Raw genomic sequence first — 15,329 nt, 5'->3', positions numbered from 1 at the left:
GAGCCGATATGAAGCCGAAACTGTACAAAAACTATTTACATTTTAGATTCAAAATTACAAAAAAAATTCTTTGTCTGTAAATATGTTCTAAGTGGCATTCTAAACTTCACCTTCTTAAATTATGTAAATAAAATCCCAAAAAAGAACTTATTGATATCCAGTTAGTTCATTCAAAAGATAAGCAACACTACGTTAAGTTAAGCAGAAAAAACTGAACCTTTTACTAGTTGATGTTAAAAGTTTGTTTTAGCTGCAGGTGCGTTTTGTGCAGCAAATGATCAAACATTCATTATCATAATAATGTTATTGTATTTTAAGAAAGAAAATGTTTATTATTATTTGTTTGTTTACATATTTTATTGTGCTTTATCATTGTATAAAATCTTTAGTGGTTAAATGAGCCAATTTTTTATTGGATTAATTGAGATCATCTTTAGTTGCAGCACAAGCGCTTCATCAGTAAAGTCTTATTCTAAAGAGATTTCAAGTTTCTTCAGGGTTTCTGAAGGATTTTCAGAGATTGATGTTCATTGGACAACATCAATTATATATTGATAAAAGTTATTGAACGCTTCACAAAACGTCAGTCTAACTCAAACCCAACTCCTTTTTCCTTTTTCTGTTGAGACACACAGATTCAATTATTGACTTAAAGCAGCTGAAGACAAACAGGAAGTTGGTCATTTGTTTTGATTTTACGTGAATGAATAAAACTCTGTATGTTGTGTGACAAGAGGAAACTTAACAAGTGAAGCAGAGCATAGCGGCAGCAGCTTCTGGTGCAGACAGAAACAGAACAGAACCAGAACAACTGGGATGAAGTGATGAAAACCTGCTTATCTCTACAATAGAGACCAATCAGCAGACTGGGAAGGAACATGGAGCAGCTGGTGAGCAGGAAACATCCAGAAAAACTGTAATCGACTCATTGTTGGTTTGTAGTTTAAAGGATTCTGTGAAACTGCATTAAAAAGGGCCATTCAGTCCGCTTTAATCAAACTGGAGTTTGGAAAGGTTTGTTTGGAAAGGTGTGAATGCAAAATTTGAGTCTCAAAATAAAAAAGTGAACTCTGGTCCTCCTGAAAACCTATAGATCTTGGTTCGGTGCTCCAAAAGGAGAAAGTGGAAGGAATTCTGGGTAAATAAAACCAAACAAACGTGTGAGTCTAGGCTAGTGGGTGAAATGGCTCGTGGTTTTTTACTAAAACGAAAGAAAAATCCTGCAACCATTAAAATCTGACACCACTCCATTTCTGTTTTCATTTTGTGAAGATGGAGTTTTTGCTCATTGCTTCTTCAGAGGTTTTCTTGTTGTTTCCTTTGGTGGTTCTTATTGTAGCACCACCACAGGCGAGGAGGAGAACAGGTTTTCCAAGGGGTTTGATTTGTTTGACACAATACAGTGTCATAGTGAAAAACTGAAAATGTAACAAATGTTTCCACTTTGGTCCCCAGTAAAACCAAGTCTACTGGATTATCAAAACACCCCAAAGTCTCCTTATTTCTTCTCAGCTCCATAATAAGAAGATGTTGGATGTGAAAACGGATCCTCATTAAGGATGAGGATATTTTCCTGCTGTAGAAGTTTCTACAGTTTACTGCGTGGTTCTGCTTCACGGTGTGGTATGATGGCTGCAGAACAGATGTTGTGCAATGACTAAATGGAGGAAACAAGACAACCATCTTAGCTTGTTGCGTCTGTGTTTGGTATCAGAACAAATCTTTTTCTTTTATTCTTCTTAGCAGATAATTCTTTTCGTATGAACTTCATGAAGTTTTCTTTATTCAGAAGTTTTTAAGGATGAGGTTCAGCTTTCTGATGCAGACTCTGATAATACTCAGATTGTGGAGGAATGTTTACCAGACAGTTATGGTCTCCATGCCTGTGGTCTTTTTTCCTGCATGTCTTTGTATCTCTGATGAACTTGTGACTTTTCACCCAGTGGCCAATGGAGAAAGGCACAAACCTTTATCATCCTGATGAATCCAATCAGTTGAGGTGTCTAAAATTATGCCTGGAAGATATAGAACCTGTGTTGCACACTTGAACAAAAAGGATGTCAAGAACTACAGTGGTTGTAAATTTTCTTTACTTTCCTTTTTTTCTGAAAATACAGATAACATTCATAAACACGATGTTGTCGCCCTATGGCTGCTACTGAGCTTTTGTTCTTCAACACAGAAACTTAGAACCCAGTTTCACTCTTAGCCAGAATAATTACCAACATCTGAATAACATGGACAACAGTGCTTTTTAATAACAAAACAAAATAGTCATGGGAATAGAATAGAGTCATATTTTGATGGAAGAGAGTGAGGGGTTCTTGATCTGAAGTCCCCAGCAAACGATCCCCCACATGGCTTTTAATTTTCTACTTTTGGATTCAGACAAGACAAACAACCAAATGTCTGTGAAACACAAAATCTGATTAAATTGGACACCAATAATAATTTAAACAACCTTCGTTTTAACTTTAAATGGGATGTTATTCAAGTCTCTCACTGTTTACTAAGTAGTTATTGTTTGAAGTAACTTTATTATTTAAAACAGGAAAGAATATAAATTAATTAAATTTGCCTCTGTAAGTATACTGATCTGGAATTGGGTCAGTCCTGTAAATATGGCATAAGTTGTCAATTTGAACATTATAAATATCTTATAATTATATTGTAAATATGCATAAAAGCTCCCTTGACAAATCTGTGACTAAATGGACATTGGGGATATGTCAACATTCTAAAACTCAAATCTATGACAATAAACCAGAAAGAATCAATTTATTAATTTTAAACTCAGCCAAACAAAACAAATGTTTGGATTGTAATGAATATTGATCATTTTCCATGAAACTTTCTTCCTCCAGTAACTTTTTACTTTATCTTTTCGTTTCTCAGCCGACTATAGATGTTGCTCAACATCCAACAGCACAGAAAGAAAACTCCAAGTTTGAATCTCCTGTCTGACCACAATGACTGAGTCCATCTAAAGAAAGTGATCTGGGAACTTTGGCTCTGATAAAATCGACGTCCTCCTTCTGAGAGTGAATCTATTTTGTCCAGCAGATCCTGGACCTGCTTCCTGTTTTCCATCTTCTTGTTGCTGAACACGTGATACATCCCACTGGTGCTCTGCACTATTTTCTGCAAGTTTCCATCTTTTTGTATGAACTGATCAATATTGATGCCTGTTTGTTCCAGTCGGTCGCTGTGTGTGAACAGGATCATGGTGTAGTTGGAAACCTCTGGACCCAGAATCTCCTGCAGCTTCTCCAGTCCTGTCTCTTTCTGTTCAGTGAATCTTCCCAGCTTGATGGTGAGCAGAAAAACATGAGGACCGGGAGAGCTCAGCTCCACAGCTCTCTGGATCTCAGCTTTCACTTGTTCTGGAGGAAGAACAGAGCTGGAGAGTCCGGGCGTGTCCACCACAGAGACTCTACGAGACATAAACTCTCCTTCTGCCCTCTTACTGCTCAGAGTCAGCAGCTTGACACCGTCTTCAGAGTTAAACTCCTTATTTCTCAGGATGGTGTTTCCTGCTGAGCTCTTCCCGACTCTTTCCTGACCCACCAGAACCACTCTGAGGTCGGCCGCTGGTTCTGAAAACAACACAGAGTTCAGGAGCTGCAGAGCAACATTTACATCAGACATTTTCCCACAATCTATTGAGAAGAAAGATTCATTTAAAATATTCTTTCATTATTGCAATAAACACAATTCTATGTTGTGATAAATTTAACAAATATTCCTGCCCATATATAGAGAATTGACTGATGTGTAACTGAACCAGTTGGGTCCAAAAAAAACTCAACTTTCCAGACATCTTTTAGACAAGAGAAACTTTTGTCTTTCTGTTTTTGATATAAACTTACAAAAAGTTACTTGTTAATTATTAAAGTAAAGAGATTGACGTCATTATTATAGTACAATATTCACATTTGTTGCATTATATTACCAAATCAAGGTAATAAGCTAAAAGAATCTTTACTCTACCTGAAAGAGCAAAATGAAATACAATGAATCCCAGTTTTCTTTCTTAGATCTCACGAAGCATCAAATAGAAAATTAAATGTTGATCATCTTCTTTATCATATTAATGTCAAAGGTTATAAAAACATATTTTACATATTCTGGCAGGTAATGATTGTTGTCACTAATCACCAGGTAATCAATCAATAAGTAGTAAAGAATTAAATCATTAAGATTATATATCATTAAATTAACTGGATGTATTTCTGGTGTTACTGGTTTAAAAAGCATCTGTACATTACAACTCATTTTCAGATCTTCACATATTTATGCTCTGTATATAATTAATCTTAATGTAAATTAATTTAAATAGGAAGGTTTTGAAAAAGTCATTTTGTTTATCCAAAATGTCCATGGAAATCTTATAATTATTCATTTGAATGCGGCTCAGCGCCTGAGGACAGGATTCAACTCGATCACATCGCAGTTTGCAGGCCCTCCAAACTTGCAGCCTGCAAGCAGAAACTTTGACCTTTGAACTCTTAAAATGTGTTTCTCCAATTGTTTTCAGAAGTATAATTAATTTATTCATTTATCAAATAGAAATATGCAACTATGATTCAACATGAAACATTTTTTACAAAATAACTTGTGAGTCATTTTGACATTACAAATTTAGAATCATGTATTTTTCTCACCAGCTGATTGATGGCCGGTCATTGCTATTGTCCTCTTGCAGGCAGTTGATCTGGGATGATGTGCAGCTGTTGGTTTCTTGGTAGTGAATATTTTAACTTTTTAATTCCTCCTGTTTTATAGTCTGGTTTCAGTCTCCTCCCCTGGAATGTCTCTGCAACACAGACACTGTCAGAACCATGCAGAACATTTGCAGAATCCAGAGCTGACCTTTGTTTTTCTTATTGCACCTCATCCCAGACAGCACAGATTTAAAGGTTCTGGTAATGATGGCACAGTCCTGATGATCTGATCATCTTGGTGTCAGGGCTGCTCATATCTCCAGCTGCCCACAGGTTGCTACACAGAGCATCTTTAAAAACTTTGGGTTTGTAAGGTCTTTCTACAAACCTGCTTTGTTTTTGCTTCGTTCAATATTCTCAGATCCCAAGTCAGTTATTTCACATACGAAAGCAGCACTTTGCCTGACTTCCGGTGTGTTATAAGTCAGTCATGTCAGCAACATATAGACACCCTGAGCATCACTTCCGGTGTCATTGTCTCCCAGACGGACCGTCTGTTGCAGAGAAACGAGCTCAGGGCTCCATTAAAATTATCCTGAGTTAAAATGTTCACGGAAGTAAAATGTTCGTTTTTGTGGCGCATCTGTATCTTATTTTGAAGGGATGTGTAAACGTTAGCATAGCAACCAGTCAGAGAGCGTTAGAGCAGCGAGATGAGATGAGATGGTGAGTTTTAATTCACACGGTTTAACGATTGTTGGCAGATTTTCCAAACCTCTGATCACAGAACCGATAAAAGTCCAACAGGTTCGGTCGGTTCGTTTGTCCAGAACCACGACAGGAGCAACACCAGAACCGATTCACTGAACATCCTGGATCTAGAAGAAAATCCAGTAAAACGCCCAACGGAACATAGTAAATTTATAATAATCAAACTCTATAACGATGTAGAATCAGCAGTGATAGTTTGTGGATCATTTTAAGGATAAAAGACAAAATAAAATAAAAAGACGTTTGATAAAAAGACCAGCGGCTCTATTTGATCTGAAGGATAGTTATGTTTGTTCCTATTTAACATTTTAACTGAATAAACAAACATATATAATAATAACCTTTAGTAATAAATATTTCCACATATCACCTCCGATCTCCACCGGACTCTGTTGCCATGTCAACTGTTTGGGATTCCCCTCCGTTCTGACGTCACCGCGCTTTCTGATTGGCAACCTGTCACATTCAACAGGCTGCGATAATCTGACAAGACAAAGTTATTCAACACATCACCAGTAACACACCACACACTGCAGATTGTAGCGGGAACAATAACATGCAGAAATCTGACGGGTCTCTGCAGGTAAATGATATTCATGACTGGATGATTTTTCTCGAGTTGGTGGCTAGAAAAGGAAGTGCAGGTGTTGAGTTCACAGTTCAGCTCAGAAAGCCTCAATACTGACTGTCTCCCCCGGTAATATTTCATAACAAATAAATCTAGCATGGTGTGTCTTTCTGAAGGTTGGCAAGAGAAACCTGATTTATTTTCTGTTTCAGAGTGTCGGTACCTGGAAAAGATTTTTGCTAAAGGAATGGTTTTAAAAACACAGCAGCTCTTCATAAAACTATGACGATGAGCTGGTTTGTTTAAATGTACAGCATAATGTAAAACCCAGTCAGTCTCCCAGTGCAGGAATTCAAACTGGTAGTAAATGAAAGCAGAAAATCAACTCTTCACAATATTCAAGTGTCACAGTAAATATAGTGTAAAATATTCAGTGAAGGCCTCATAAATAAAGCACTGAGAGACACAAACAAGGCCATTCTTGGCATAGTTATGCAAAGGGCCATAAATCACCCAGAGGTTTTAACCACACACAATAACAGACTTTTTTATGGATGCACTTCTTAAGATGCAACAGGGAGAGCAGCTAAAAACACAGACCTAACATTTTCCTGTTTAGTTTGATTCAATGTGGTTTATTTATGCAGCACATTTTATTAAAGGGACAGTATTATGTATTTCCCAGGTACATATTATCATTTTACTGCACAATCAAGTAGCTATTTATATTACTTTCAGTTGTTATAAAAATGCTTTAAATATCAAACATAATTTAAGACATTTGGCTTTGTAATTTAGTGCTTGTAAATTGAGCCTCTGCCTCTTTAAAAGATGGCTTAACCCTTTCACAATTTTTTTTAACAGTGTTTCACTGAGAAGTAGCTCCTATAATCAGATCTGATACGTCTGTATTCTGGTCTCCCATTATGACTGAATGTTTTTCTGCATAACAAGCTGAAGTCCTGCTGGATCTTCTTGATCAGACGATTCCAGCAGCAGGACCCTGGAAGCTGCAGCAGATTCTGAAACTGAAACTGCTGCTTCTTGTCTTTTTCTATGACAAGAAGCTAAAAGAATATTTGTTTGAGTTCATTTTCTGTTGTGTAACTGAATTTCAGAGTGAGAGGAATCAGCTGCTGCCAGTGATGCAACAGCTCTAAAACTCCACCAGGTGGCGATGTTTGCAACCTTTTGAGGTGTATCTTCTCAGTGTAATAGAAACAGTTGGACTGATTTCAGATAAACCTGCTGATTAAAATCACATTACCCTTTCAGACCTCAACCTGTATGGAGGACCAAAACGGACAAAATTAAAAATAGAAGCAAGGCTTCTTCAGATTCACTGAAATACAGATTCACTGTGATACAAATGCATTGTAATATAGATTCACTGTAATACAGACACTACAAGAGATTTTTTTCTGCCAACTTTAATAACTGTTTCAAGAATCTGAATTAATGAGCTACAACAACTTTTAATTTCCCTTTGGGATTAATAAAGTATGTTTGAATTTGAATTTCTGCTTCACAAATGAGAAGGAACAGAGTCTTAAAGATGCATGTAACTTTCATTTAAAAAAAAAAGTTTTACATATTTATTCAAACGGTCACCATTTTCTAACAGTTTGTTATGAGACAAATAATCTGTAAAAAGATCCATTTCCTCCACCTCTTTTCTGAACTACTATCTGAAGAAACACTTCGCTACCAAGTCACTCCAACCAAAATCAGCCAATCAGAGTCAAGAGGAGGATCTTAGTTTTGTCAATCAACTCCATGTATTCACATATTTACACTCTGCTCCATATGTTGCTGTGTAGCTCCTGATCTCAACACTCTGAATGCTATTGCCAATGAAATAACAATAAAAATAGATACTAATGCAGTCGTTCTTATCTTGGGAAAATAACCAAGATAATAATTTATTATCTTGGGGAAATAACAACGTTTCCTGAGTGAATCTATTTTGTCCAGCAGATCCTGGACCTGCTTCCTGTTTTCCATCTTCTGTTTATTGAACACATGATACATCCCACTATAGCTCTGAACCAGTTCCTCCAGGTTTTAGCTCTTTTTACAAACTGATCAATATCGTTGCCTGTTTGTTCCAGTCGGTCTCCATAGGTGAACAGGATCATGATGTTCTTGGATACCTTTGGACCCAGAATCCAAATACATACATACAACTTGAGAAGACTGCACACCGTCTGAATATCATTAAAAAATGCAAACAATGATACACAATAGATGTTTTAGATTCACAACTTTTTAAATATGGTAACTGGAAACCATCCCATCCCATTAGAAACTGAAAATGTGCAAATAAATGAAAGAAATCAAACATTATTTTAAGCTCTTTATTTATTTACATGTTGACAAATTGAACTTGATTAAGACTTTTAAAAGAATCTACTTTCCAAAAGTTGAAATGTTGTGTGTAGCATGTTTTTGTAATTCAATTTTCAAAACTTCATTTCAGGTTAGAAAAAATAATTTATGGTTTCACTATAAAACTTAGAGCATATTTGTGATTTCTATTCATACATAATATTTCTATGACAACAATAATAAATATAAATGTATTTAAAAGTTTAATTCAATAAACTTACTGTGTGTTTAGCAGAACAATAGTACAACAAAATAAGTTAATAAAGAACTGAAGTCGCCTATTTATTAATGGGGAAATTTTATTTATTTAATCATTTTGGGTAAGGGTTATGGTTATTCACTATACTGTTCAGATTGTTGACAGTTTTACATGCAACTGAAATAAACAGGAATCAAAGAACTTGGTGATAAAGATATAAAGATTCTTCCTTCCTCATCTCAGGCACAGATGCTGAAATATTTATTACATAATTAATTACATGATCAAATATTTTATTACTGATACATGTTTATTAATAATGAAAATCAGGATTAAATAAGCTGTACCCAAAGCATCACACACATAATCACTGTATAATGCAGGTCTTCCCTTCCATTAATACAGCTACTGAAGCTCCCACTGCTGCTACAATAGAACTTCCCAGTGAACCTCCAACGGCAGCTCCAATATCACTTCCCATTGGTCCGATCACAGGTCCAACAGCAGCTAAAACAGCAGCCCCAACAGCAGCTCCACCAGCAGCTCCAATAGCAGCTCCAACAGCAGCTCTGGCAGCAGCAGCCCAGATAAATGAGTTTTCTCTCTCTGCCTCTTCAAGCATTTTAATGGTGTAAAAACCTCCTCCATTTTGTTGAACCGTTCTGTCGATCTTCTTCAGCAATTCATTGACTTGAGAAGAATCCTCAACATCCCTGAGTGAAACTATTGTTTTGGCCAGATCCTGGACCTGCTTCCTGTTTTCCATTTTCTGGTTGTTTAAAATGTAATACATCCCACTGCAACTCCTAACCAGTTTCTGCAGGTTTTTATCTCTTTGTACAAACTCATCAATATTGATGCCATCTTTCTCCAGTCGGTCTCCATAGGTGAACAGGATCATGATGTACATGAAAACCTTTGGACCCAGAATCTCCTGCAGCTTCTCCAATCCTCTCTGCTCCTGTTCAGTGAATCTTCCCAGCTTGATGGTGAGCAGAAAAACATGAGGACCGGGAGAGCTCAGCTCCACAGCTCTCTGGATCTCAGCTTTCACTTGTTCTGGAGGAAGAACAGAGCTGGAGAGTCCGGGCGTGTCCACCACAGAGACTCTACGAGACATAAACTCTCCTTCTGCCCTCTTACTGCTCAGAGTCAGAGGAACCAGACTGAGTTCAGAGTTAAACTCCTTCCTTCCCAGGATGGTGTTTCCTGCTGAGCTCTTCCCGACTCTTTCCTGACCCACCAGAACCACTCTGAGGTCGGCCACTGGTTCTGAAAACAACACAGAGTTCAGGAGCTGCAGAGCAACATTTAGCTTCTGATAGTATTAAAGGTAACAGGCATTAGACACCAGATTTAACATTTAACCACCAAATAATGTGTTTTATTAGAATGTGATGTTATTTCTGCTTTTCTGCTGTTTGTGAAATAAAAGTAGAAATCTGACCATAAAATCTGGTCAACATAAACTGATTAATTAGCAACAGGTGGGGGTGGGGCGCTGCTCTACACTACATACAACTGGAGACGACTGCACATCGTCTGAATATCATTTAAAATGCAAACAATGATACACAATAGATGTTTTGGATTTATAACTTTTTTAATCTGGTAACTAGAAACCATCCCATTAGAAACTGAAAATGTGCAAATAAATGAAAAGAATCAAAGATTATTTTAAGCTCTTTATTTATTTACATATTAGAACATGAATAAAATAATAATCATGTTTGTTTTTCTTGTTTACACACAAATCTGAAGGAATTAATTCATATAAATGGTGTAAATTCACTGCCAATGTGAATTAAAAATAAATGTAGAATCGTCCAAATCTGATTATGGATCCAGTTCAGCCAAAATCATAACATGTAATTCAATCGCATTCAATACAGTCCTGTTAAATTAATGTGTTCGTTTATTGCCTTTTGGTAAAACTTGGCTGGAGAAAATCAGGCAGAAACACAATTCAGTAGAAATGATCCATAAAAAAATCAACATTTAGGAACCAGAAGCTTCATCAATAGGAAGCTGAACATATAAACATCGAGGCAGCAGCTCATGAATTATCCAGATAAATTCACACTGGCTGATAAACTGATGAGAAACTGAGATTTAAAACAATAATGACAAACTGAACTTGATTAAGACTTTAAAAAGTTTAAATGATGTGTGTAGCAAGTTTTTGTAATTTAATATTCAAAACTTTATTTCAGGTTACAAAGTTAATTTAATATTTCACTACAAAACTTATATTTAAGTATATTTGTGATTTCTCTTTGTACATAATGTTTCTATGACAACAATAAAAATAAATGTATTTGAAAGTTTAATTCAATACATTTATTGTGTGTTTAGCAGAACAATAGTACAACAAAATAAGTAAATAAAGTACTGAAGTCGCCTATTTATTAATGGAGAACTTCATTTAATCATTTTGGATCTTGAGACTTTTTAAAATCGAGACACAAAGTTTAAAACATGTTGCAAATGTCTGATGGTTGGGAATCAAATCCAGTTTTATTGAGGACTTTAGTCTCTGTGTTTAGATCATCTGCACCATTTTATGACATTCATGTGTTCATCCTCTCAGATTGTTCACTATGTCATTCTAAGGTTTTATGTAAATTCTCAAGTTATTTAAACCTTTGTGTGATTCCTCTACAATCCAATGAGTAGCAAATAGGTTTGAAGATTTGACCTGATATCTTTGTTGATTTGATTTAGAAAATAAAGTGCAATTCTCACAGATTTAATAAAGAAACAGAGTCTGACATAATTTATTTAATATCCAAACAGTTTTCCCTTTACTTAAGGTATATTGCTGAAAATAGGACATAAATAGTTTCACAATGGATGTTATTTTCTTTGGAATTGGGAACCAGTGAAACCAGCAGGTGATGATTGTTATTTATTATAACATATGTGATAAATATTTACATTAATAGAAATCAGAATAAATCATCAGCTTAAGATAATGTAATGCTAAAGTAACTCCATTGTTTCTACCCTCATTGAAGCTCACAGGTTCTTCACAAGTTATATTTTGTTATTCATGAAAATCAGGGTTTAATAAGCTGTGGCCAAAGTATCAAACACATCATCACTGTACAACACATCCTCCCTTTATTTTCACTTCTGCTACAGCTACAGCCACAGCTCCAGCTGGAAATCCAACAAAAGTGCCAACAGCAGCGCCAACAACAGCTCCAATAGCAATTCCTATCGGTCCCCCAATAGCACCAACAGCAGCTCCAGCAGCTGCTCCAGTAACGCCTCCTGCAGCAGCAGCCCCCACAACATCGTGGATAAATGCGTTGTCTCTCTCTGCCCGTCTTCTTGCATCTTGAGGATTCATGTCTGGATGTTCTCTGAGGAGTCGTTTAAATTCTTCTTGAATGGCTCTTTCTGCCTCTCGGAACCTTTCATTGATGTAGAAACTTCCTCCATTTCTCTGAACCATTCTGTTGAACTTTTCCACCAGTCCCCTGACTTGAGCAGGATTCTTATCTTTGTTGTCAAAAACATGATATTTATCTTCAAATTTCTCCAGGATGGAGCACTGTCTGATGATGCGTGTTAGAGGCTGGGATGTTTCTAACAGATCTTCTATTTTAGTTTTTGCCTTTTTCAGCTCATCTCCATGGGTAAACAGGACCATGGTGTATCTGGCTGCTGCTTCTCCAAAAATGGTCTTAATTATTTCCAATGTTTTTTCTTCTTTTCCTTTGAATTTGGTCGGTTGGAGAACAATCAGGAACACATGAGGACCAGGAGCCGCCAGGCAGATGCCTCTAGTGATCTCTTTCACAACCTCTTCATTACTCTTTTTTTTATCAAACAGACATGGAGTATCAATAACAGCCAGATTTAGACCAGAAAACTCCTGGGTTTCCTTCTTACAGGTCTGTGTCACAGAGGAAAGAGAAGCTATAGACTCAAAAGCTTTCCTCCCTAAAATGGTGTTTCCAACTGCACTTTTGCCGACTCCAGTTTTCCCAACAAGAACAATCCTGAGGTCTGGATCCATTTCAGCTGTTGAAGAATTAGAAACAACAATAAACCAAAATCAGTTTTTACTTAAATTACTTTAAAGTAGAAACTAAAACATTTTAAAATTATTTTTTGGCTCATATGGGTTTTATCTAGAGAGTAATTAGACAGAAAAGTGGGCAATGAAAGAGGGAAGACATGCAGCAAAGGTCATGAGGTCAAGACTTGAACTTGTGACGTCTGTGTGGAGAACTGAGGCTCCATGTGAGGATTGTGCTTTACGCTGCAGCTCCACTAAAAAGGGTTTTAATGATGTCAGTTACACAATAATATGTTCATGATTAGGTTCATTAATCTGGAAGAAAAGTATAAATAACGTAGAAAAACTATTTTTATAAACTTTGACCATCATTATTATTATTACAGTTATTAAAATGTGTTTCAAGCTTCAGCTAATAGTTTCTTTAAATGCTTTTATAACCAATAGATGTTACTGAATATTTTTATGGACATCAATAATGATTAGAATCAATTTACAGATTATTTAATACACAAGTTTTTCTTCCTCTTGGTTTTTGTCTATAGATCAGTTTATATCCTTTCACATTCATACATTATATTTTTAAATGTCTATTTTGTTACCAGCCCTTTTCTGATGAGGTCACATATTTTCTGTCTGATTTCACTTTGACCAAATTTTAATACATTATTTCTGTTATTATGTTGGTTCCAGTATTACCTGTAATAATAAAAATAATTTAATATTGGACACAGTAAAATGTTGAATAATAATAATTCTCTTCCATATTACAGAGATGTAACATTAAGCCAATTAAGACGATCAGCTCAGGATTAAAGTGTTTTACAGTTAAAACAACAAGAAATTATTCAATGAAGTAAAATCACATAGTCATGTCAAAGTTAAAAAAAAAATGGCCAAATTAACCTGAAGAAAAGTTATACAAAAAATCTGAAATTATATTCAATTTAATAATAAAGAGGTAAACTCACAAATATTGTAATAAAACTGACTATTCTCCAGCTTTTGGTTCATGTTTTCATCTCCAGTCAGTTTAATAGATGACCTCTGACCTTGCCCAGACATTTATAGCTTTGTGTTCAGCAATAATAGCGACAGGATTTAACACCTTCATTCATCACACAGAAACATCACCAGGTGTGTAACGCCTCACATTAGTGGCGACCAGGAAGAAATGAAATTTATTTTCCTGTTCATCCTTAAAGCTGCTCATCTAAAGCCCAGCAGAGTTCAGTCCATCTGCTCACCTGTATAAATACACCTGCAGCTTTTCTCCACTGTTTGCTCTGAACCAGCAGCTTCAGTGGAGAAAAGACTCCAAGCATCATGTCAGTCATTTTAAAGAAGCTTATTGGTTCCCTGATAAACGACAAAGACCCAGACATGATCACTGATCAATAAAATGTGGTATCAGTACCAGCTCTACATTTTTTTTTTCATTTTATATTTTGCTGGTAAATAATGTTTGCCTCTAGAGATAATAATGTATAAAATCATAAACTCTTCTTACCGCGTTTATTATTTCTGTGTTTGGACATCTTGTCTGTCTTCTGGCAGGGAATTGATCTGTTATGATCTGTGATGATCTGTGGCTGTTTGGTTTCTTTCTTGGTAGAAATGGTTTCACTTTTTATGTTGATGCTGTTTTATAGTCTGGTTTTATAGTCAGACTCCTCCCTTTTAATCTGTCTGCCGATGCAGTTACAGTCAGAAATAGGCACAATTTCTGATATGGGTGACAAGGGCAACTGCCCAGGGAAGCATCTTGTGTGGGGGTGTGATCCTGGAATAATTTGGGGTCATTTATTTGTGCGTGTAAAAATGAAACTGATTGGATCATTTCACCTGTTGACCCAAATACGATGTTTTCTGAGTGAATGTCAGTATATAAACAATTGTTTCATTGTCCAGTTGTCGGGTGTTGGCGCTAGGCTGGGTGGGGAACGTTTTTCTTTTCCACCAGATGGAACCAGAGGTTGGCAGTCGTTGGAGGGTGGATCCTGCGCATCTGTGCGTAATCAACATCATCACCGCCAGCATAAGAAGAGCGGGCGGTCGGTCGGTTCTCCAGCGCTTGAGTGTTAACCTCCAATGGTGCTCAGAGCCCCCACTGAACCTAGTGTCGGTGTCTTATTGCACGAGTTTCAAGCAAGCCTGAGATAATTTCTTATATATTTCCTCACAGGGTTTCCAGCTGTGGAGAAGCACTTCCTGAGACCTTCTAGTCTGACTCGAGAACCGCCGAGACTGGCCGAAACCCGCTCTCAACCTGCCGGCCCTCCAACGACAAATCCATCAGCCACCAACCACTGGATCCGGACCGGACCCCTCCTCCTGTCAGACACCCCCCTTCCCTGCAGAGACTTCATACTCACCAGTAAGCCCGTTCCTGAACCCGGTTGGTTATCAGTATTCTTACACTTACCACTTCTTTCCCTGATTTATCGCTGAGACAACCCTAACCCAAGGCCCCCCCTCCGAGACACATCACAAACTCTTTATTATTTTTTGATCCAATAAATTTTATTCATTTACCAAATTGCTTCTCCTTGTTTGTGCGTCTGCATGTGGGTCAAGCGTGTAGCTTCAACCATGACACCAGTGCTCTGTCAAAATACTGTGGAATTGATCCCAACCACAGACCTAAATTTTGGAGCATGTTTTTTTATCTCACACAGATCTGTCTTCACTACCAAAGCGCTATTTAAA

The 15,329-nt window shown here is 36.7% G+C and overlaps 3 protein-coding genes across 7 annotated transcripts; all 3 read right to left on the bottom strand.

The window, feature by feature from the left end:
- Positions 1–2,151: 2,151 nt before the first annotated feature.
- LOC129363621 (GTPase IMAP family member 2-like) lies at positions 2,152–5,855 on the bottom strand. 5 transcript variants are annotated; one of them, XM_055035829.1, is made up of 4 exons: positions 5,806–5,848; positions 5,440–5,542; positions 4,665–4,816; positions 2,152–3,596 (listed from the first exon to the last, which is right to left on the bottom strand). In XM_055035829.1, the coding sequence occupies exons 3-4, from the start codon at positions 4,684–4,686 to the stop codon at positions 2,872–2,874; spliced, it is 747 nt and encodes a 248-aa protein (XP_054891804.1). In that variant the 5' UTR covers positions 4,687–4,816; positions 5,440–5,542; positions 5,806–5,848; the 3' UTR covers positions 2,152–2,871. The 5 variants fall into 5 exon arrangements, with proteins under 5 accessions (XP_054891804.1, XP_054891831.1, XP_054891812.1 ...); XM_055035856.1 differs by having other exon boundaries at positions 5,440–5,536; positions 5,806–5,824; XM_055035837.1 differs by having other exon boundaries at positions 5,777–5,820.
- Positions 5,856–8,957: 3,102 nt separating this feature from the next.
- Positions 8,958–9,914, bottom strand: LOC129362969 (GTPase IMAP family member 9-like; the record flags this gene model as incomplete). The annotated part of the gene is made up of 1 exon (XM_055034822.1): positions 8,958–9,914. A coding segment is annotated over one exon (957 nt), but the record flags the coding sequence as incomplete, so codon positions are not given.
- A 1,776-nt stretch (positions 9,915–11,690) lies between these two features.
- Positions 11,691–14,205, bottom strand: LOC129362870 (GTPase IMAP family member 9-like). The gene is made up of 2 exons (XM_055034665.1): positions 14,131–14,205; positions 11,691–12,622 (listed from the first exon to the last, which is right to left on the bottom strand). The coding sequence occupies exons 1-2, from the start codon at positions 14,156–14,158 to the stop codon at positions 11,691–11,693; spliced, it is 960 nt and encodes a 319-aa protein (XP_054890640.1). The 5' UTR covers positions 14,159–14,205.
- Positions 14,206–15,329: the final 1,124 nt, after the last annotated feature.

The sequence above is a fragment of the Poeciliopsis prolifica genome, unplaced genomic scaffold (genome assembly GCF_027474105.1).
Source record: "Poeciliopsis prolifica strain line A6 unplaced genomic scaffold, Auburn_PproV2 SCAFFOLD001, whole genome shotgun sequence".
NCBI classification, from domain to species: Eukaryota; Metazoa; Chordata; class Actinopteri; order Cyprinodontiformes; family Poeciliidae; genus Poeciliopsis; species Poeciliopsis prolifica.
This window is presented reverse-complemented; position numbering and strand designations above follow the sequence as displayed.